The 21,651-nt window shown below is 52.4% G+C and overlaps 3 protein-coding genes across 3 annotated transcripts; 2 read left to right on the forward strand and 1 right to left on the reverse strand.

Moving 5' to 3' along the window:
* Window positions 1-1,304: 1,304 nt before the first annotated feature.
* Window positions 1,305-5,256, forward strand: STING1 (stimulator of interferon response cGAMP interactor 1; the record flags this gene model as incomplete). Its single annotated transcript, XM_079703373.1, has 6 exons — window positions 1,305-1,531; window positions 1,662-1,845; window positions 2,095-2,203; window positions 3,085-3,323; window positions 4,278-4,464; window positions 5,066-5,256. The coding sequence occupies 6 exons, from the start codon at window positions 1,305-1,307 to the stop codon at window positions 5,254-5,256; spliced, it is 1,137 nt and encodes a 378-aa protein (XP_079559499.1).
* Window positions 5,257-8,414: 3,158 nt separating this feature from the next.
* Window positions 8,415-9,421, reverse strand: SMIM33 (small integral membrane protein 33). Its single transcript, XM_079703020.1, has one exon. It carries the CDS (start codon window positions 9,176-9,178, stop codon window positions 8,438-8,440), a length of 741 nt encoding a protein of 246 aa, XP_079559146.1. The 5' UTR covers window positions 9,179-9,421; the 3' UTR covers window positions 8,415-8,437.
* A 2,487-nt stretch (window positions 9,422-11,908) lies between these two features.
* On the forward strand, window positions 11,909-19,592 carry ECSCR (endothelial cell surface expressed chemotaxis and apoptosis regulator). The gene is made up of 10 exons (XM_079702495.1): window positions 11,909-12,033; window positions 15,322-15,357; window positions 15,599-15,649; window positions 15,799-15,858; window positions 16,840-16,887; window positions 17,515-17,628; window positions 18,013-18,111; window positions 18,322-18,358; window positions 18,982-19,078; window positions 19,249-19,592. Exons 1-10 carry the CDS (start codon window positions 11,973-11,975, stop codon window positions 19,255-19,257), a joined length of 612 nt encoding a protein of 203 aa, XP_079558621.1. The 5' UTR covers window positions 11,909-11,972; the 3' UTR covers window positions 19,258-19,592.
* Window positions 19,593-21,651: the final 2,059 nt, after the last annotated feature.

Genomic DNA, 21,651 nt, shown 5'->3' on the forward strand with positions numbered 1-21,651 from the left:
TGTAACGCTTGGCATAATGTCTGCAGCACGGTGAGCACTTTATTATTATTACTATTATTATTATTCACGCGACTGCCTTTTTGGCTGGAAGCACCAGGTTCTCTCTGAGAAGTCACAGGCGTTGCCACTTCCTGTGGAGAGATGAAACCCCACTCTTCTGCAGGGCCTCTGCTCCCACTAAGCTTTTTACTAGAAGGCTGTTGTTACAGGAAATAACTCTTCATTTTCCCTGCCTCTGGCCTGATATCATCGTCTTCAGAAGAGGATCTGCATCTGGAAATCAGAATAAAACAAGTAGGCAGGGCAGCATGGTGTAGTGTGTGTGCTTGGCTGGGTGTGTGAAGTGCCACGTGGGCGTTGGTAGAGTGGGCTTGATTGTGGGTGCTTGAGGGGCACAGCCCATTCAGGGCTGTGTCTGCAGGGAGTTTGAGGGAGTTTCCGAATGCCCTCGGTCTGGGGGATGGGCAGTGGAATGGGGGCCTTCTCAAGCTTTCTTCCTCACCCTGATACTGGGACGTGGCTCATCGGGGCCTTGGTGGGAAGGCTCTTCCTCCCTCCTTGGGTGGCAGGAAATAACCTCCCCAGCACAGCCCGGTGCAGCTGTGGTTTGGTGAGATGCCAGGGCTGGAGTGCTGTGGAGGAAGCTTCCATTGTTCTTAAGCTTTCATTTTCACGCTGCACCCTGAGAGGCCATCCTTCGTTGCTGGGAGCCCTTGTGCCGGGCCTTCTCTCCCTGTTGCCTTCCAGAAACAAGCTGCCGTCTGGGAGGCAGAAGGTAAGATCAGGAGCAGCCCAGCCAGAGTTCCAAGGCTGAGGCCCCTGCAGAAGCTGCAGAGGTGGGTGGCAACCTTCTGGCTGCCCTGTCCCTACCCTCTGAACTGTAGTTTTCAGCTTTGCTGACTAAGGTCCTTCTTGGGGTGGATTGTGGGGAGAGGGAAGCCCCGGTCCCCAAGGGTCCCCAGGTGGGTGGTACCTCACGGGACACTTTCAGGTCTAGGTCTGGGGTAGTCACTGTCTTCTTTCTTTGCCACACCTGTGGTCTCACTGGGCTTGGGTGGGGTGTGTATGTGGGGCGCATGCACTTCTTTCTCCACCCGCTCTGTTTTCAACAAACCTCTCTTGGATCGGAGCTCTGGGATGCTGTATGCCCAGCCTGTCCCCTCGAGGTGTCTCCAAGAGCAGCCTCTGGGTATGGCTGGGCACCAGGGAAACATAGAGCTGGGGCAAGTGCCCAGCCAGAGCCTCAGTCCCAGAACAATAAGAGAGTGAGGAGAATACAACCATGGATTTCTTGATATCCACAGATGCCCCACTCCAGTCTGCATCCATCCATCCCACAGCCCAGGGGTCACAGGGCCCAGAAGGCAGCCTTGGTCCTGCTAGGTGCCTGCCTGGTGGCCCTTTGGGGGCTGGGGGAGCTGCCAGACTACACTCTCCAGTGGCTGGTGCTCCACCTGGCCTCCCAGCAGATGGGACTGCTGATCAAGGGGGGCTGCAGTCTGGCGGAGGAGCTGTGCCACGTCCACTCCAGGTGACTCCCTGCAGTACCCATGGCGATTAGGCACCCAACATGTCTCAGTCCCTTGACCCCCAGCCCTGCCCCTCCTTGAATCTCTCTGGCTGAGCTGGGCTGGGGTCTGGAGCTTGGCTGTCACTTGCAGGTACCAAGGCAGCTACTGGAAGGCTGTGCGGGCCTGCCTGGGCTGCCCCGTGCACCGTGGGGCCCTGCTGCTGCTGTCCTGCTATTTCTACAGCGCCCTCCCAAACGTGGCTGGCGTGCCCTTCACTTGGATGCTTGCTCTCCTGGGCCTCTCACAGGCACTTAACATCCTCCTGGGCCTCCAGGTACGACACAAAGAGAGGTGAAGGGTCTGCTCAAGAGGAGGTGTGGCAAATGTGACCTGCTCTGAGCTTAGTACTGGGAGTGGGACTAGTTTAGAGGCTGGTCCTTGGATGGAGCCTATAATGGTCTGGGTTCAGCAGTGGCAGAGAACGGAGCCAAATGGCAGCAGGTTGGGTAATCTTGGGGGGAGGAGGAGGAGGACTCTGGTTGTTCTTCATGGAGGCCCCCCAGCCCCACCCTGCTATCCACAGGGCCTGGCCCCAGCAGAGATCTCTGCAATCTGTGAAAAAAGGAACTTCAATGTGGCTCATGGGCTGGCCTGGTCATATTATATTGGGTACCTGCGGCTGATCCTGCCAGGTGAGCCATCCTCTCTGCCCCCATTTCCAGATCTACAGGACAGACAGCAAGACACACAACCTTGTGTTTCCAGAACTCACTATATTTTCAAAGCATTTTCATGTCTAACAAACCATTTCATTCCCAAAGCAATCTTGTAAGCATGAAGGCTGTTATTATTATGCTTGGTTGACAGGAAGAAATTTGGAGCTTAGATCCGTTAAGTGACTTGTCCCAAGTCACACATGAATTCTTTCAATAAATATTTGCTGCATGCTGTATGCTCTTCATGCGCACTTTCTCTTTCAATTCACACCCTGTGAGGAAGGGATAATCATCACCCCTGTTTTCACAGCTATTCTGAGAGATAAAGTGACTTGTCCAAAGTCACACAGCTTAGTTAGAGGAGGAGACAGGATTTGAACTCAGGCCTCTCCAGAGCCTGGACCCTTGACTACCCCACTGGGAGCCCACGGGTCGTGTCTCACTCCTCTGACTTGCTGGTCAAGGCCATGGTTCTCCCCCGTCTCATGGCTGCCTTCCCTTGACACCAGGGCTTCCTCTAGAGGCCTGGCTCAGTGCACATGGGCCTGCTGGCATGTCAACTCCCAGGACTTTTCCTGCCTCTCAGAGCCCTGAAAGCTGTGGTGGGAAGGAGTGGGGCTGACAGAAATCTGGACAAAGGTCAAGTGAGGGAGAGAAAGGGGTGGTGGGAGCAGGTTGAGGAGCAGGGAGGATGCTCACATGCTCTTCCCCTCCTGGCCTCCCAGGCAATGTGAGTGGAGTGGCCCCTCGGTTCTCTTGCACCCACACATTGAGGGGAACAATGATGTGGGTCTCTGTCCTGAGTTGGATGGGAGACACAGTTGGTGGAAATGACTTCTTGGGCCTCTCCACCCCAGGGCTCCAGGCCCGGATCCAAATTTACAATCAGTTCCACAACAATGTGCTACGGGGTGCAGGAAGCCACCGGCTGCACATCCTCTTCCCGTTGGACTGTGGGGTGCCTGACGACCTGAGCGTGGCTGACCCTAACATTCGCTTCCTACACAAGCTGCCCCAGCAAAGTGCTGACCGTGCTGGCATCAAGGGCCGGGTTTACACCAACAGCGTCTATGAGCTTCTGGAGAATGGGCAGCCGGTGAGTGTGCAGAGAAGTGGGAATTCTGGGGAGGGGTCAGGCCTAGAGACCCAGAACTCTGGGCCCTGGCCAAGCCCTGATAAAAATTCACTGCCGGGCTTCCCTGGTGGCGCAGTGGTTGAGAGTCCGCCTGCCGATTCAGGGGACGTGGGTTCGTGCCCCGGTCCGGGAAGATCCCACATGCCGTAGAGCAGCTGGGCCCGTGAGCCATGGCTGCTGAGACTGCGTGTCCGGAGCCTGTGCTCCGCAACGGGAGGGGCCACAACAGTGAGAGGCCCCGCGTACCGCAAAAATAAAAAAAAAAAATTCACTGCCCTTCTCTGAGCCTCAGTTTCTCCAATTGGTCCCAGGGCTGGGCAAAATTGAGCTCTGAATGACAAAACTGACAAGTAACATTAATTGAGCACCTACTGCATGCCAGGTGCTATTCCAGGTGCTTCATCTGACTACCTCACTGCAACCTCACCACCACCCTGTAGGGTAGGGACTGTTATAGCCCCTACTTTACAGAAGAGGAAACCGAGACTCAGAGAACCAGGGAGAAAGTGGACAATTTCACCTTGAGTATACCATGCTCTTGACCATAAAGCTGCCCTAGATGAAGGCCGTGAGAATGTGTGAAGGATTTCACATGGGCTATGGGGAACCCAGCCAAGGCTGAACCCCAAAGCCCCATCCCCAGACTTGACTGCCAGCTGGAGCAGTTGACATCCTAGCTCAGTGGGCCTTGCCCTGAGAATCTTAGGAGGAGGATCTGGGAAGGGTAAATTTAACGCAGCCCTGGCCCTGATTTAGGAGTGGGGTGTCAGAGGCAAAGGACATCCAGACAGTATAGACCCCATCAGGTGGCCACCTCCCCTGACTCCATCCCTACAGATTGAGCAGTGGCACTGGGGTCCAGCGTCTGTCTGCCTGGCCCCTGGTTGAGTCTGGTCTTCCTTTTACCTCCTCCAGGCAGGCATCTGTATCCTGGAATATGCCACTCCCTTGCAGACCCTGTTTGCCATGTCACAGGATGGCCGAGCTGGCTTTAGCCGGGAGGACCGGCTTGAGCAGGCCAAACTCTTCTGCCGGACACTTGAAGACATTCTGGCAGCTGCCCCTGAGTCTCAGAACAACTGCCACCTCATTGTCTACCAGGGTGAGGGCTTGATAGACTTAAGGGCAGGAAAAGCTGGGGGCCCCAGGGGTCTCCCAGGGGGTCAACAGGAGATATGGCAGCACCATGCCCAGGTCTTCCCGAGTGGTCAGGGCATTCAAGCTCTGCCCCTTCCTCCCCTGGAAGGAAGAGGAGAGGTCACATCTCCCCACCGTGGGATACCTGATTGCTTTCTGAGGTCTTTGGCTATGGGTCCCGGGTGGAGTGTGAAGAGGTGGGCTCTAGGGGCCTCTCATTTCATCTAGGGATGCTAGAAGAAGCAGATAGCCCCAGGCCAGGAGCCAAGAGACCAGGGCTGCAGCCTCAGCCATGCCAGTCTCTTGCTCTGTGACCTTAGGCAGATATCTGCCCCTCTCTGAGTATCATCTCTAAAAGAAAGAGGGTGGAATTCTCTTGTCTCTAAAACCACTGCTAGCTCTAGGATTTCACGAAACTCTAGCCCCAGTGGCTAGGAGTAGGGAGGAGGTGCAGGGAGGTAGGGGAGAGGGAGGGTTCGAGGATTCACCCAGCAAGTCCTCTGGGTGTGCTAGAGTGGGAATGTGTGAGGCCCTCACCCCACTCCCCACCCCCACCCTCGTTCCAGAACCTGCAGATGGAAGCAGCTTCTCCTTGTCACAGGAGATTCTCCAGCACCTTCGGCAGGAGGAAAGGGAGGTTACCATGGGCAGCGTGGGGACCTCGGTGATTCCCGTTTTCTCCACACTGTCCCAAGAGCCTGAGCTCCTCATCAGTGGCATGGAACAGCCTCTCCCGCTCCGCTCGGATGTCTTCTGAGGCCCAGGGTCACCTTCCCTGAGCCCCTGGCCATCCCCAAGACTCTGGATTGGAGGATTTCTTTCTTCAGCAGCTAGAGGCCTAGCAGAGCCATTTCCTCCCATAGAGGGCCTCTCAGAGAAGGTCCCTGAGTTTGACATCTCAAGATGAATCCTATGACCTTGGGCAAGTTGTTTCACCTCTCTGAGCCTCAGTGTCCTCATCTATGAAATGGGATTATAATCATTGCCCTACCGACCTCACCAGGTAGTTTTTGTGAGGACTATGGCTGTATGGGTTTTTTATAAACTCTAAATGCCAGGTAAACTTAAAGAATCTTCCAGGTGTCTTCCATTGGACCCTCAGACCTACTCTCTACCTCTCCTCTGTCCTGGGATGGCTTCAACAGGCTCCCTTGCCCTCTGGTTTCTGGTCACATTCAGTCAATGGGAAGCCCCAGTGGGAGGAGGGGAAGGGAAGGGTGAGCTTGGGGTATCTATTCCCCCAGGTCCCTCCCTACAGTATCAAGGTCACTGTGGGCTCTCTCTAGACCTAAAGGACCCTTTCAGTAACCCTGTCTATCTCCAGGTCTCATTAACTTCCTCCTCCTCGTGCCCCTTCAGTCCTGGTAGTGGTATTGGAGCCTCACTGATGCTCAATCTGGAGTGCTCACTCTCACTTGTAATTTCCTTACACCTGCCCTTTGTAAATAGTCCCCTTTTTATTTTTATTTTTTAATTTTTTGGCCACACCGTGCAGCATTTGGGATCTTAGTTCCCTGACCAGGGATTGAACCCGCACCCCCTGCAGTGGAAGCTAGGAGTCTTAACCACTGAACCACCAGGGAAGTCCCTAAGTAGTCCCCTTTTTAAACACTCCTCAGATTATATGAGTATGCCATCTTTTTCTGACCAGACTCTGACTGATACAGGCGGCTGGCCATTATTATCTGCAATGTCCAAATCTGCTTGCACAGACACATTTCCTTACACCCCTCCTCATCCTAGTACAGGGCCATAGGGTGGTAGCTATCATTTCAGTGTAGACAGAGCCCACCAGCTGGGCTGAGGGTATGGACCTGGGCAGCATCCCCGCTCCACCTGCCCTTTCAGTGCCCTTGTCTCCGGTGGGAGGCTTGGGAGACAGGGAGGGGCCTGAGCCAGCACACAGATGCCATGACGGTTACACACATGTGTCCTGGGCAAGGGGCTGCTCAAAGAATCAGGGGCCACTGAATAAATGTCTCTGGATGAGAGTCCCCTGGATAACGGGGGGAAGAGGGTTTGTGTGAGGTGATGGGATATACGCTGGGGACCTTGGACAACACAGCTGGCCACCTGCCATACTTTGTGCCATCACTGTTAGACCTGAGCCATTGTAATGACACCATGGTGGCAAAATTGCCCCCATCTGGGAGGCCAGACAGCCCATTTCTGCCACTTCTATCCATTCCGCCCAAGACTTATTCCCTCCCTCCCATCTTTGTTTTTATCACAAATGCTCAATAAGAATTTCTGAGTACAGTATTACTGTGGAAAAAAACTCCACGCACCGACACACATTGGCCAGAAGCAACGCACTGCTCCCAAGGATGACAGAGAGTAAAGAGAGAGCCAAGGGAGTGAAGGGGGAAACAGTCTCCTCTCCTCCCCCACTGTGCCAGCCATTCTGCCCCTGAGGATCCCCCAACTTCACATCAGTCATTCCAACACCTAAAAACCAGCCCAGAATTAAGGGTATCCCCAACATAACCTTCCCCTACCCATCCAGCCCCCAACATGGTGCTCAGACTATGGAGTCTGATGGCCCCAGGTTCAAATCCTGATTCCACCACTTAGTACTTGTGTCCTCCTGGGTGTCTTGATATTCCCAAATGTAAATGGGGATAACAGTGGCTCCTCCTCCCAGGGCTGTTATGAGAAGTAAACAGTATAATATCTGTAGGTCCATGAATGAGCCTGGAGCCCAGCACATAGTGGGCCCACAAGAAGGAGCAACTATTAACGTTAGAGCTGCCTCTTACCAGTCTCAGTGGAGGCAAGCCAGTCCTCTGCACACATTACAATCACCGTCTCTGTTCCTCTTCATCTTCTGTTATTTCTCAGAGTCCTTGACTGTGCTGGGGTCTCACCGAGGAGAGTCCCCAGGGTTGACTTGTTGCCCTGAGGTGTTCCCCAGAGTAAAGCACCCAGAAGTTCCTCCATAAATGTCTGTCTGCATGTTCTTGACTGCACATAAGTGAGGCTCAAAGGTGTCAGGGAAAGGGGTACTGTTCCAGAGAGCCACTGGGAGGCTCTGTTCTGCCTTCCTGGCTTCCTGCATCTTCCCAGTCTCCATGTCCCGACCGCTGCAGGGATCCCCACCCCTTCCTCTCCCCAGACAACCTCCATGGAGCTCCTTTTCCTTTCCTGTTTTCCCACCAGCTGGAAGATTCTGGATCTGGGAAATGTCCTGGGATAAATGCTAGGCTAGTTCTAACAGGCCAATGCGCACAGAAAGTGGGAGGTATTGAGAGCCCCGCCCCCCACCGCCAGTTTCCTCTATCCCATCCTGGGAAGGCAAGATAGAGTCTTGCTCCAAGATAGTGGGGGCAATTCAAAGACAATTTGGGGAGCTATGATTGGTGCTTGGGGTTTTTAAGGGCCTTGGAAGTTATTGGCAAGACCTGGGCCCTGACAGCCAAAGGTAAAGGGTAACAGATTTTCCTTCCTTTCCTGAGTCTCAGAGAAGGCAGACCCCTGGGTTCTTTGCCTTGGCTCTCCCTGGCTGGCCCTCACAGGCTGTGGGGACGGGTCCTCTACCAGGAGCCTCTGACATCCCTGCACAGGGGTGGGGTGGGTGGTGGAATCTTCCAAGCTAGACTCACTTTGACACCAAAAGGGGAGGAGATGAGGAGTGGAGGCGGGAGTAGGAACTCAGTGAGGGAGGTTCAGTGGTCTGGTGGTCGCTGAAGAGGAGGGGGTACGTTTGTAAGGGCAACTTGGGCCCTGGGAATGCTCACAGCAGCACTCAAGCTTCTTTTATTTCTTTGGTCCACAACAGGGCTTTCTGTATAAATACTCTGCTGAGAGGGCAGCTCCAGCTAAGTCCAAGTGTGCCCTTCCGAAGCTTTGATGCCCAGGCCCCAATTTGCTTTTGCCCTAATTCTCTGTCCAGTTTCTTGTTCTGAGCCAGGTCAGGCCAACTTTCCAAAGTCTCCCTCCTACAGAAATGTGACTTCATCAATGCTGAACCTGGGCCCATCTGGCACAGGGCAGGAGTCAGAGCCAGGAGGTTCCTGCTGGGGATCTTCATGACTGTCCTGACGGCCCAGCACTCGCCAGTGGGTGAGAGAGATGCCGCCCTCTGGCTTTGGGGATGGTGGCTCTGTGGCGAGAGTGGCATGGCCCTTGTGCAGCCTTGGCCCAAAGTGGACTGCCACCACGATACAGACTGCCAGCAAGACAAAGGCAGTGACAATGACAGTTAGCAGGGGCAGCCCGACCCCTTGAGGTGGTTCCCAGGCCCCGCCCAGCACCTCCGGAAGCTGCCTCTGGGGCACCTGCCCCGCTGAGCCGTTCACAGCTGCAGAAAGCCAGGGATGGTGGCCAGCCTGGGAGGGAAGCAGCAGGTGGAGAGGGTGACATGGGCACGTACACACAGAAAAAGACCAAAATAGAGAGAGATAGACACTCAAAGGGAACTGAGAGAGAGAAAGAGAGAGAGAGACAAAGAAAGACAGAGAGAAAAGTAAAGACAGAGAGAGAAGAGACAGAGAATCACAGAGATAAACACACATAACAATAGAGAGAATGAAAGAAAAAGACAGAGGGGGATACAGAGAGAATGAGAAAGATACAAAGAGAGAGACAGAAAGAAAGAGATAAAGAGACAGAAGTGAAGATAGATGCAGAGAGACAGAGACAGAGGGTGGAAAAAAACAGAGATAAGGCAACAAGGTCATTCAGAAAGGGACAAAGAGAGGGGCTTTATTACAGGCTGGCATATAAAGTTTGCCTCCTCCCCCCACCCCGACCCCCTGCCAAGTCCCCTCCCACTGCTCTCTCTTCCCAGGTCTTCAGCAAAATTCCTAAATAGATCTTATGTCCTGGGTCAGGAATCTTAGCACACCATAGGCTGCTGTCCCATGTCCTGGCCAGGGGATAGTGAACAGCTATTCCTTAAAGTCCCAGGAAAAAGGAGTCATTGTGTCCAGCATCATACGTTCCCACTACTCTCCACACACAGAGTAGGAAGAGGGGTGTACCCCGGGGAGAGGGAGAGAGGAAGAGGAGGCATGAACCCCAGAGGCTTGGAGTAAGGCAAGAGCTATACCCCAAAACACCCCACTCAGAATCAGGTTCAGGGGCCTGGAGGGGAGGGAATGCCCAGTGTGGATTCCTGGCTTTGTCCAAGATGGACTGAGGAGACCCCACGCCAACCTCTGTTCTCTTCCAGGGTCTTCTACCAAAAGCTGGGGGTCATGATCCCTACCTCTGTCTGTCTCTATCCTGCTAAGTATTGAGAGGGGGTTGGGGGGATTACCATCAAGGTAGCAAACCTCCAAATAGTAAGCCCCAGAGCTGGCGAAGTTATCACAGGCTCAAGAAACTATCTCTTTAGTCTTCTCTTCCCCAGCTGGACCTTGAGGAGCAGACCCTTGAGGTGGAGCCCCTCCCCTAACCCTGAACCCTCAGCCTGGCCATCCCCATGGGTAGGCACCTGGGGTCCAGGAAGGGCTGGCCAGGACAAACCCACTCCCTTTAGTTCCTGAGTCACACTGTCCACCCCATCCCTCCCCAGTACCTGTCTCTTGGCATCTGGAAAGCTCAATACCTACCTCCCCACCCTTGAAATTGAAAGTCAGAGCTCTCTGGGGCCCAGGCCACAGAGGCCCCAGGCCAGGGGGTGGGGAAGCAGCTCCGGATGTACAGGGGAAAAAGGGAAGCACAGGCTGGTGAAAGGCTTGGGGCCCCTGGGGGGAGTCTCACCAGCCTGGCGGGAGGGGGTGAGCTGAGAATCTACCTGATGCATTGTCCGGCTGCGCAAGGCTCCCTCGGGACTGGCGGCCAGCCGGGCAAAGGAGAGCCTGCCTCCCCAGCTCGGTCCCTACCCGGAGCTGCCACGTCTATGGGGCTTACGGGGCACACACCCTCTGCACACACAGCCTCAACGCTCTCTCCTGCGCTTTTACTTCCTCGAACACCTGGACTACCCTGAGCCCAGCCCTCAACTCTGACAGTGCTTTGATCTTACTCCTTGGCACCTCCTTTCATGCCCCCTGCCAGCTTCAGGAGCCTAGGTCTGCCTGCCCGTACCTCCTCCACAAGATCCCAGACACTTGGCCAGTGCCTGAATCCCGTCCCTCCCCCCACCAGGACTTTCCTGCTCTCTATCCCAACTGATTCCTTGAAGTCATTGTCTTTGATTTTTTTTTTAAAAAGCGATTTCTCAAACACACTGGAAAGCGCAGACTATAATATACTAAATCTCTCTGGCGCAACCACTAGTTCTGTTCATCTCAATAGTCTGTCACATTGATTTCAAAAAATTTTAAGGACTAAAACATTACAAATAAAATAGAAGCCCCACTCTTTGACCTCTCCCCTCCTTCTCACCGTAGGGATAAATATCTTGTTGATTTTGATATTTATCATTCCCATGCAAGGCATTCTTTTCTCTTTGGGTTCTTTGACTTTCACAAATATAAATTCTGGTATGTCTCTTTGCACTTGTCTATAATTTCATTTGTGAATGTGTGTGCTTTAATGCATCCAAGTCACAAAAAGTGCCCACCAGTCTCTCCTCTCCCCGGAGACAGTTTATAAAGGATAGTTTTGGGTTCCCAACTAACTCCGTGGGACCAGCCATCCTTCAATCTGTCCCTCGCTGTGCATGCACCACCCTCTATTCCAGTCTGGAGACCAGGAGACCCCCCAGGAACTCCCCTCACCCAGTGATTTGATCCCAGGAAGTAAGATGTAGCCTCCTGATTCCTTGTCTCTCAGCCCAGCTGCTACACACCCTAACATTTAGGGACTCCACTCAGACCTCCAAGCTCACTTAAGCTGCTGGTCATTGGGCTGCTGACTTGACCTGCAGAGTGAGTGCAACTGGCTGGCTGGATGCTAACGACAGGGTGCTGTTGGAGCACAGGGAACACCTGACCCCAGTGTGAGGGGAGGGCTGAGGGAGGGATGCTTAGAACGTGGTCCTCTTGTTTTTCTATTCAGGATAACAATAATGTTTGTAAGTTCTCCCTGAAAGATGTAGGGAGTGCCATCTGCATCCGGAGCCCTGAGGAGGGAGAGGCAAGTAGAGGATTCAGTCTACAGAGGGTGGGCGGCCGGTGGACCGAGCTATAGGGCTCAATGAAACAGAGTTACACTCCAAGAAAGCCTCCAGGTGGTGTACGGAGGGACCGATGGATCCCCATGGAGGGGAAGAGAGGAGGCACGGGGCCAGGTTGCCATCGCTGGCTTTTGGGCACAGGTCCTGGAGGAGACCACGGTGGCCCTAGGCCAGGCCACGAGGAGCCGGGGCACAGGCGCGGCTGTTTCAGCCTTACATCCTCAACTGGGCTGCTGGGCTGAGCAGGGCCCCTGGAGCCAGTCCCAATCTGTTTCCTTCTATTCTTTGACAGGAAGCTCTGGAGAGTCAGCCCCCACCCCCATCCCGCCCCAGCACTCCCTCTCTCTTTTCCACTATGGACAGAGCCTCCGCACAGAGGCTGCCTGCCTGCCGCAGACCCAGCTGACATGGGGAGCGTCGGAGAAACGCAGCTGTGCTGGGCCATCCTGGGCTTCCTCCTGCTCCAAGGTAAGAGGCACCTGCCACTGTCCTTCAGCAGCTCCTCTCCTGCGGCCGGCAGTCCTGGGCGCCTGTCTCTCCTTCAGGACACACACCACACAGGCTCTGCATCCAGGGCTTCGCTCACCCGGAGGGAAATTCCAGAGCCTTTTTGTGAAGGGGATCACTTGGCTTGGGAGCTGGTCATTCCCAGGCAGCAGTAAAATAGAGGTATGGTTAGACTCTTTTGTGGGACATTTTCCAGGGTGAACTGGGGCCCCCGGAGAGGCTGGCCCCCTGAAATGTGGGAGGTGACTGTCTTGGTGTGAGGTTGAGGCTGGAAAGCTCCTTCCAGGGTGTCCCAGCACAAAACTGTCTGTACCTTGGCTTTACAGGTGATCTTTTTTCTTCTTTCATATGAGGAGTAACAACCTGGGATTTCCAAATATTGACTTTATGCTCAAATCACAGCAAGAGGGATTCAGGTTAGATACAAAGAACCATTTGCCAAAGAAGATGTACGCATTTCATCTAGGAGGCCAGATGAAATGACCCCCAGAGGAAATGACTTGGGAACAACACTTCTCAGATAGAGCTCTGCTAGCTGATGAGTTGTGAAGCAGCTCATAAGGGGTCCTCTAATTAGGGAGCGGTTTCTGGGAAACATGAGAAATCCAGGAGATTCTGACTCACAGGGCAGAAACTTCCCTTTGGTCATCCCTTCCCCACCCCCACCTCACCCTCCACAGGTCCTCTGTGGAGGATTTATGAGCATGTGCTCAAAGCGGCAGAAGGGGGTTCAAGAGTATTTGGATGGGGAGGGAGGATGGCGGTTTCTTGGCGGTGGGTGAGAGGACGCAAGTTCCCCAATGCTCTGTCTCCTGGAGAGGTCAGACGTTTTTCTAAAAGCCCAAGGACTGGGGATAAAACTCTGATCATCCCATTCCTATTCCCCCCACCCCCTCCCGGGAGGATAGAGTCACACATCTGATCTGGGGCTGGGGGACTAGGCTGTCGTAGAAACCTCAGAAATGGCAGAGGAGGAGATTAAAAGGTGAGACCCACGAGGGGACATTTTCACAAACCTAGGCTTCTCCCAGCTTCCCTACGTGCCATCCTGTCCCAGCCAAGCCCCAGGGTTAGGAATGTCCTGAGTGATTCTACCTGAGCTGCAGTCACCCTGGAGTATCCTAGCCGCTCATCCCAGGATCTCACAGCCCTCGCTGTTTCCTTCTTTTGGTGGACTGGGGAATCTTTCTGAGGATATTCAGGCCCACAAAGAGACGTGACTGTGGAGACACAGATTCAGGGCAGACTTGAAACTTGGAGGATTGGAGAGAAGGGGGCAATATTTTAAATGTTTAGAATTTCTTGAGCATGAACTGTCAGGCCCTGTGTTAAGTGCTTTATGTGCCTTTTCCTAACCTCACAACGACTTTTGGGCTACTAAAATCACTTGCATTTTAAAGAAGAGAAAACTGAAGCCCAGGTCAGACAGTAAGTGACAGAGTCAGGGCTTGAACTCAAGACTGCCAGACTCCAAAATCCATGAGTTTAACTATTAAACTACGCTGCTGAGGAAAACAGTGTGGTGGTGGTGAAGAGGGGGAAGAGAGAGGCTGGCAGGGAGTGAAGCAGGTAGGGATTAGGGAGGGAAGGCAGGAAAGTAAGATATCCCTGTGCCTAGTGGTCAGAGGCAGACCGGCCTATAGAAACAGATGCTCCCCAAGTCCCTCCTCTACTCACAGAGGAATCCACTGTTGACAAAGTGTTCTGGTAGGGGGAGGGGAGACAGGAGACAAAGAGAGAGCAGGCCACTGGGACTCAGAGCTTGTGACTTTGGAACTCCTTCTAAGACACTAGTTTTGCTTCTAGATAAACGCAGGAAGGCAGTGAACTGTGCCTTCCCACTAAAAAACTAGTGATCACCTTATAGAACAAAGATGGTACCTTAGATATGCTTGATCAATAACTGATAGGTTGTTTTTTTTTTAAAGACATGCCTCAGATTGAAAAATGTTCACCCAGGGTGATTCCCCAACTGGGAAGAGTTCTCTCTAGGCTGGGGCACCTAGAAGTTTTAATTCCCCTCTTGATGGCCCCACCCAAGGAGGGAATGGGGCTATGAGAGATGGTGACCTGGAAAAACACAGCCCTGGCTTTGGGCAAGCTTGGGCTTGGAAGCAATTAATTCTACACTATCCAAGTGATAGCCCCATGGAGGAAGGCAGTGGCTGAAGAAAATAAACTAGTGGGCTGCCCCAGGCTGGGCAGGTCCCTGGCCCTCAGCAGCCTCTGTTCACCGGGGCCTGGGGTCCCAGGCTTGGTACTCCCCTGATGATGAGGGGCTGAGGGAGCAGGAGGCCAGGCCAGCGGCTGCAGTCCCAGCCCAGCTAGTGGAGGACGGGAACCCAGCTGGGCGGCTCCACTTCCCCACGTTGTTTTCCTTTCACATTGTTCACAGGTTTCAAGAATGATTTCATTGTGGAAAATGAGCAAACACAACCTGACCTTTCAGATCCCACCACACAGGGGACACGTATATGGACACACAGCACACATGTACATCTGCATGGAGGTCCGCAGGCACACTCATGCACACACACAAAGGAGAACAAGGCCTTGTGACTGGGGCCTCCTGATAATTGCCTCTTCCCTGGGTTTGGCTAACAGTGACCATTTCTGAAGTAGCCTCTACCTGTTAGAGTAAACTGGTGGCTCATTCTAGAATTTCCTTGCCTCCTGTATGTACCTCAGAACTTGCTTCCTGTGTAGGCTCTTACCTCCAGCTGGAGGGGCAGAGAGACAGCCCAGGTACCAACCCCAATCCCTCACCTCATCTTATTCACCACATCTTTCCATCCCCTTCCCTTGGGGCAAGACCAGGATGACAGTATTCACAGAAAAGGGATGGCCCCATGGTAGTGTAGTGAGAACATTAGCTAGAGACCTGGAGTTCTGGGTCTTTGTCTAGACGTGGCAGGTCACTGGCCCTCTGTCCTTGGATGTATCACTACTTTAGAATAACCTTCCCCTGCCCTTGTGTCAGGTTGGTATATAACCCATGTAGGACTGAAGAGACAGGAAAGGACTCTAGGACACTGAACCATGAGGTGGTGGTGATGGTGTGATTGAGTCACAGTCTCAGAGGAAGCCAGCGCCGTGAGCTGGAGTCACATCCTCTAGCCTACTGCCAAGGGTGTCTGCCTTCTAGTGTTGGAGGCTGGAAGCCAAAAGGCCTGGGTTCTTCTCCGGGGGCGGTGAAGGCTGGGCAGAAGGCTCACCAAGCTAGTCTACATGTTCTGCTTTCTCTTGCAGGCCACAACTCCCAGCCCGCGACAACTAGCCCTCAGGGTAAGACCAAAGACACAGGGCCTACTCCAGCATTCTGGCCTGGGAGCTGAGGAAAAGTGGAAAGAGCTCCAGGCCTGTTTTGGCACTAATCTTTCACATGCCTTGAGAGAGGAGAGAGATGACAGGTTGGGGCGTGGGGCGAGGGAGGAAGAAAGACTAGAAAATACCAGCTTAGCAAAGGAGAGAGGCCGATGGAGCTATAGGAGGCAACGGACCCTCAGTCTCAGATGATCTGTTTCAGGAAACTTCAGCAGTCATAGTCCAACCACAGAGCCAACTTCCTCCCAGACAGGTGAGTGAGTGTGGTTGCCTAGGGGCCAAGCCCTGTCCCTTGCCCAGCCCTTTAGATCTGCTTGGAGCCCAAGGGTTCTCGGGTGGGCTAGGGAGTGTGGTGTCACCAAACCTGCCCCACCTCCAGCTGCCCTCCACTTGTACTTGCAGGAGACGGTCCTTCCGCAGAGCCTAGCTACTCAAGCCCTCTGTCCAGCACCGACATCCCAGGTACTCTGCCACTCAGATGTCAGATGCCATCCAGGGAGGGTCCAGCGAGGAGGCAGACACAGTTTCTGCTCTAAAGGACAATACAGATAAGTGGAGGACCAGACAAGCAAATAGGACCTCATATTGACGGTTACAAAGCAGGGTGAGAAGGTCCATGATGAGCGTAAGCCGAAGGTGCTATAGGAACCCGGGCAACATTAGCCACTTCAGACTTGGGGGCCAGACATCCCAGAGTGAGTGATCTCTGAAGCTGAGGCCCAAGAAGGAGTTAATCAGATGAAGATTGTGGGGTGGAGGGTGGTAGGGCATATCCCAGGGAGAGGGAACTGCAGAGGTAAAGGCCCAGAGGAACTGAAGGCAGATTTGAGGCTAAAGAGCTTCCCTGCGCACATGCTGGTTGAGGCCCTAAGCAGACCACGCATGCTTCCTAATCTGCAGCAGCTCCAGAGAAGCCCTCACAGGTCTCCATGGAAGCCAGTAAACCCATGACTCTGAGTTCAAGCACCGTGGCCGGTCACCCCTGTCCTTGCTGGGACTGACTTGGTCCCAGCCACAGAAGCACACATCAGGACTCCATGAGTACCTGGGACTGGGGGTGAAAAACCCTGGGTCATGTCTGGCTGGGTTCCTTCTTCCCGCCTCGGGAAGCCCAGGTCCTGCCCCACAGTGAGGGTTCTCAAGGCCAGGATCCACACCAGTGGTACCCTGCTTTGGGAGAGAAGTAGAGCGGCTTGGGGTGGGGGGGAAGTGGAGAGAGGAACTGGTCTCAGTGAAGGTAAAAGGAGCCTGGACTCAGGACTGATAAAGACATAGAACGGGTAAGCCGGGGGTAGGAGAACCCAAAATGTTGGAAAGGGAGGCAGAAACGGCGGGAAAGGGCTACACGCTTCTCAGGGCAGGTTGGTCTTCACCCAGCAGCATGGGAGAAAACTAGGAGGGGGTGGACACCCTCCATCTGGGCCCTCCTGTTTCCTGGTGCAGGCACAGGTGTCCCAAGCAGCGGCAAGAGCAGTGACAGTACAAGCAGAGGTATGTCCTGTCTGTGCTCACAGTGAAGAGCACCCTGACCCTTTCTCTCATCCCAGCCCTCGGCTCTGGGGCTTTTTTACACTTCCAGACTTATTTAGGAGTTGGGTGAGGATAAGGAAGTGGAATAGCAATCAGGCCTGCAGTAAATGTGTTGAAGTGGGGCAGAGATGGGCGACCATACCGTTTTTTAAGAGCACCAGAAACTTGTGCCCTTTAACTGGCAGCCTGGCTTGTTAGGTCAGTGCCTGGGGACAAACATCTGATGCCCTTCCTTCCTTCCGCCTCAACCTTTGGCAAAACACAGATGGCTCCCCCTTGCCCGGTCTGGCTCCCTATCTCTGCAGCATAAATCCCTTTCCTCTGGACCCCACGGGTGTGGTGGGAAGAGCATAATGAGAGAAGCATCCTGAATTTTCTGAAGTCCTCTGGAACTAGGAACACGAGCAACCAGCAATGCTCTTCACGTGATCCCACATCACCCAGTTCTGAAGGGTGGGAGGAAGTCTTTTTGGTAGGGCATGAGTTCTCTCTGCAGTCCTCTAACTGGGGGAAGTGGGAGGGAACCAGCTTTCTCATATAGACCGCATCAGTCCCTTCGCTGATACCCCCATCCCTACTCCCTTTTAGACACCTCTCACAATGTGACGTCCAAATTACCCACCATGAGTTTGAGGACGAGAGAAGACTCGACCATCCTGCCCAGCCCCACGTCAGAGACGGTGCTCACTGTGGCTGCATTCGGTGAGAGGGAGGAGAAGGTGGGGAGTGGCAGGGGACCTCACGCCTGAGCTGACTTGGACTCTAGGACTCAAGTTCAAATCTTGTCCATTTGGTTTAGGAGGGTTTGGCTGATGAGGAAGACGCTGGTGGGAAGGAGCCTCCACTGGCCCTCCACTCAGCTCTTCTGGACTCTGATGGGCTCCATGTTCTTAAGGGAGGATGGGGCAGGGCTGTGGAGCCAGAAATAGCAGGCGGAGAGCTCATTCATTCAACAGAGAAGGGGAATTCACTTTACTCCTAGAGCCTGTCTACACGGCACTTAGCTGGGAAGGGAATTTGGACTCCTGTTGCCCTCTTCTGTCCTGTCCTCCACTTCTCCTTCACCCCATCCTTTTCCCTATTCAGGTGTTATCAGCTTCATTGCCATCCTGGTGGTTGTGGTGATCGTCCTGGTCAGCGTGGTCAGTCTAAGGTTTAAGTGTCGGAAGAACAAGGAGTCTGAAGGTACATGCCCTGACCCTCAGGGCCCCCTTTGCCTCTCTTTTGATGAGGGACCCAGAGCTAGATTCTGGAACTGACACCCAGCCTGGAGTTGAGGGAAGGAATGGCACCACTAGGGGAAATGGGAGGGTCCACTGGGTGGGCTTTGAGGGGCAGATTGGGCTTCTGAGTTACAGCCTGTGACCCCCAAGCCGTGCCTTTGGATTTTTACAGATCCCCAGAAACCTGGGAGTTCGGGGCTCTCTGAAAGGTAAGACTGTCAGAGGTATAAGGGAAGAATCATCTACTGACCTCTTACTCCCCCATTCCAAGAAGGACCAACACTTCCTGCCTTCACACACACACACCCCCACACCCACACCCACACACAGAATCTTGACAGCCTCACCGAGACCAGGGCTCAGGCAGGTGATGGACTGGAACACTTCAGCCCCAAGACTAAGTCTCTATAACCCCTTCGTGAAAAGTGCAGGAATTCAGATTCTAATATACTCCTTAAACAAGAAGGTACGTATTTAAGGAACCACTTGTTCAATACCTTATATGTGCCAAGCACTATGGTAGAAATTTTTGTAATATCTCAAATTCTTAGAGGAGTTCTTCAAGGCAGATATTACTGCATTTTACACATTAAAAAAATTAAGACTTAGGAGAGCTTGGAACTTGGTCAAGATCACACAAGTAGTAGGTAGCAAAACTAAGATTTAAACACAAGTCTTTGGGGCTTCAAAGCACACACTCATTTCATTATAGTCCACCACCAAAATACAGGTTTCTTAAAACCAAGGTTAAGTTTCACAACCCTCCAATTCCTTGACCCCCACTGCCCTATGGCTCCTTCTGTCTATAACCCATGTTCTCTTCCTTCCCCAGCTGCTCCACGGCCAATGGAGAGAAAGACAGCATCACCCTCATCTCCATGAAGAACATCAACATGAATAACAGCAAAGGATGCCCCTCAGCAGAGAAGGTGCATTTTTCCTGGTTCCTTCCTCCCTTCTCCCTCCTCCTCCTCCTTTCAGGCTCCACTTCCTTCACCAGAAAGGAGATACTTTCAAAGATCCAGGCTTTTCTCTCCTCTTCCCTACCCCACCACTCCCAGTTAACTTCATCCATCCTCATTATGTATTTATTTTGCAGGTTCTTTAAAAACGACCTTGGGTCCCTGTGGATCTGACGATGATGCAGCTTCCCTGTGACTGTAAGAAGGAAGGCGATGGGATGGGTAGAGGCAATAAACTAGATATAAGTTATTTTATTGTTTCACATCTACTCCCAGATCTAAAGGTCATTAGCATTCCTCCAGATCTGGGAGCAAGCTGCCAGCATGAGAGACTCTTTCCCACGTGGACAGTCACCCTAGAAACACAGCATGCTCCTCCTACCATCTCAAAGTCACAGGGAGGAGGAGTCTATAGGGCCAGAGCAAGGAAAATGACAGTGAATTGGTCCTTTCTATTTTGCATTAAAATTATTTTCTAGCCTGCAGTCTAATTTCTTTTAAGGTCTATGTTCCCATGGGTATTTCTTTTTTTTTTTTTTTTTTTTTTTTTTTTTTTTAAATTATTTATTTATTATTTATTTTTGGCTGTGTTCGGTCTTCGTTTCTGTGCGAGGGCTTTCTCTAGTTGCGGCGAGCAGGGGCCACTCTTCATCACGATGCGCGGGCCTCTCACTATCGCGCCCTCTCGTTGCGGAGCACAGGCTCCAGACGCGCAGGCTCAGTAGTTGTGGCTCACGGGCCTAGTTGCTCCGCGGCATGTGGGATCTTCCCAGACCAGGGCTTGAACCCGTGTCCCCTGCATTGGCAGGCCGATTCTCAACCACTGCGCCACCAGGGAAGCCCCCCATGGGTATTTCTTAACAGAGTGTTCTAACAGCTCTGGGGCCTCCTTTTGTAGGTAAGGCATGTGTGCAAGTTTCTACCCCTGTGGGGAGCTCTCTGAGAAACCTGGGAGGTGGAGAGAACTTTTTGTCAGGTCTGCCTTGTTTCACCTGGTTTATTAAGTAGTGACGAGGACTAACCACTCCAACAGAAGGGAGAGAAAAGGAGCTGTAAACAGTGATCACTGTCACCAGTAAAGAAGTTTTAAGTTTGGAGAGTGAGAACATGGGACACATAACACACTCTGATTAGAAAACTCCGGTGACGAGAGCTGAAGAATATAAGGGCAAATGTCCTCTGCCTGCCCCAGGTAGACTTGCCTCATTTTGGTCCTAGCTGTGGGAATAACACTGGGAAGGTTTGGAGCGAGGATAGATCTGTGACTTTGTAAACCCAAATCCACTCCCTTTGCCCCACACAACTATGATTTTTGCGTCCAAGACACAGAATGATGTCTCACAAACACTGTAAACTTGTTTCAAGAGAATAAGAATGCACTTATCTTAGTCATCTCTACCATGACACTGGTTTGGAAATGAATCTTGGTTGGGGAGAGTCAATGGAAGAGTCATCTGGGTATGTCTGCATGGAGTGCTACAGGCATCTGGTTGATGGCAGTTTAGAACATAGATTACCCATTCTGAAGGAACCATATGCTATTTTTTTCTGGATTTAGTCTCTGCAAGGAGAGAGAATGCTTAGAACAGAAAGTTTCACTCTACTTGTCTCAGTGAAACTATTAAAGTGGCCTGAAGAAACCTACTGGATTCTAAAATCGTCTAGGGCAGAGGATTTCATAACCTGCTCATGTCTGTAGCTCCCATGTGGTACACTGTGCTCAGCACATCAGAGATCATGAAAACTGGATCTTGAGTGCAGGAAATCTAGTCAAAAGGCTGGGCTCTGCCACAGACTCGTAGCTTGATTTTGGCGAAATCGTCCCAATCTCTGAGCCTATTTTCTTACTTTTAAAATGAGGTGAGTAGACTACCTGGCCTTCACTATCTTTTTGGGTTCTTATATTTTACAGTTCTATAAACTCTAGATGTAAGAAAAAATGAACACAATCTTTTAAGTAGAGATCACTCTGGGTGGGAGCCAGAGACAAGTCTTGGGTGACTCTAGGACTTAGATTCTCTGGACTTAGATTTTCCTGCGCGTTCATGTGTATTAATGTGGAAGAATGATCCCGACCTGGCCCTGTCTCTCTCACAGGCTACTTGGTAGGTAAAATGGAATAGTAAATGTGGAGACACTTGGGAAGTAAAAGTACTAGCTGGCGATTGCAGCAGACAACATGGAGTACCACCACACAGGTTCCACTTCAGGATCAAGACCCTTGATCTTGAATTGCTGGGAGTGTTGGCTGCTGAGGGCTCATAGCTGACTGATGACCAGTTGATGGGGCGGGGAGGTGGGGATGAAGACCTGGACCCCTTGCCTCAATTTCTCCCTCTGCTTAATCCTGCTTCCCTTATTCCTCACAATTGTAGTTCCAGGAGCACTCACCAATAAATCTTCAGCATGCAAATCTCAGAGACTCTATTTCCTGGAGTACCCAACCTATGACAGCAAGACTATAGCATTTTAAAAAACAATTCAGATATATTTTATTTAAGCCACAGTGCAAAAAACATGTGACTTCCAAGCTAGTTCCA

This window comes from Hyperoodon ampullatus (assembly GCF_949752795.1).
Source record: "Hyperoodon ampullatus genome assembly, chromosome: 4".
Taxonomy (NCBI): domain Eukaryota; kingdom Metazoa; phylum Chordata; class Mammalia; order Artiodactyla; family Ziphiidae; genus Hyperoodon; species Hyperoodon ampullatus.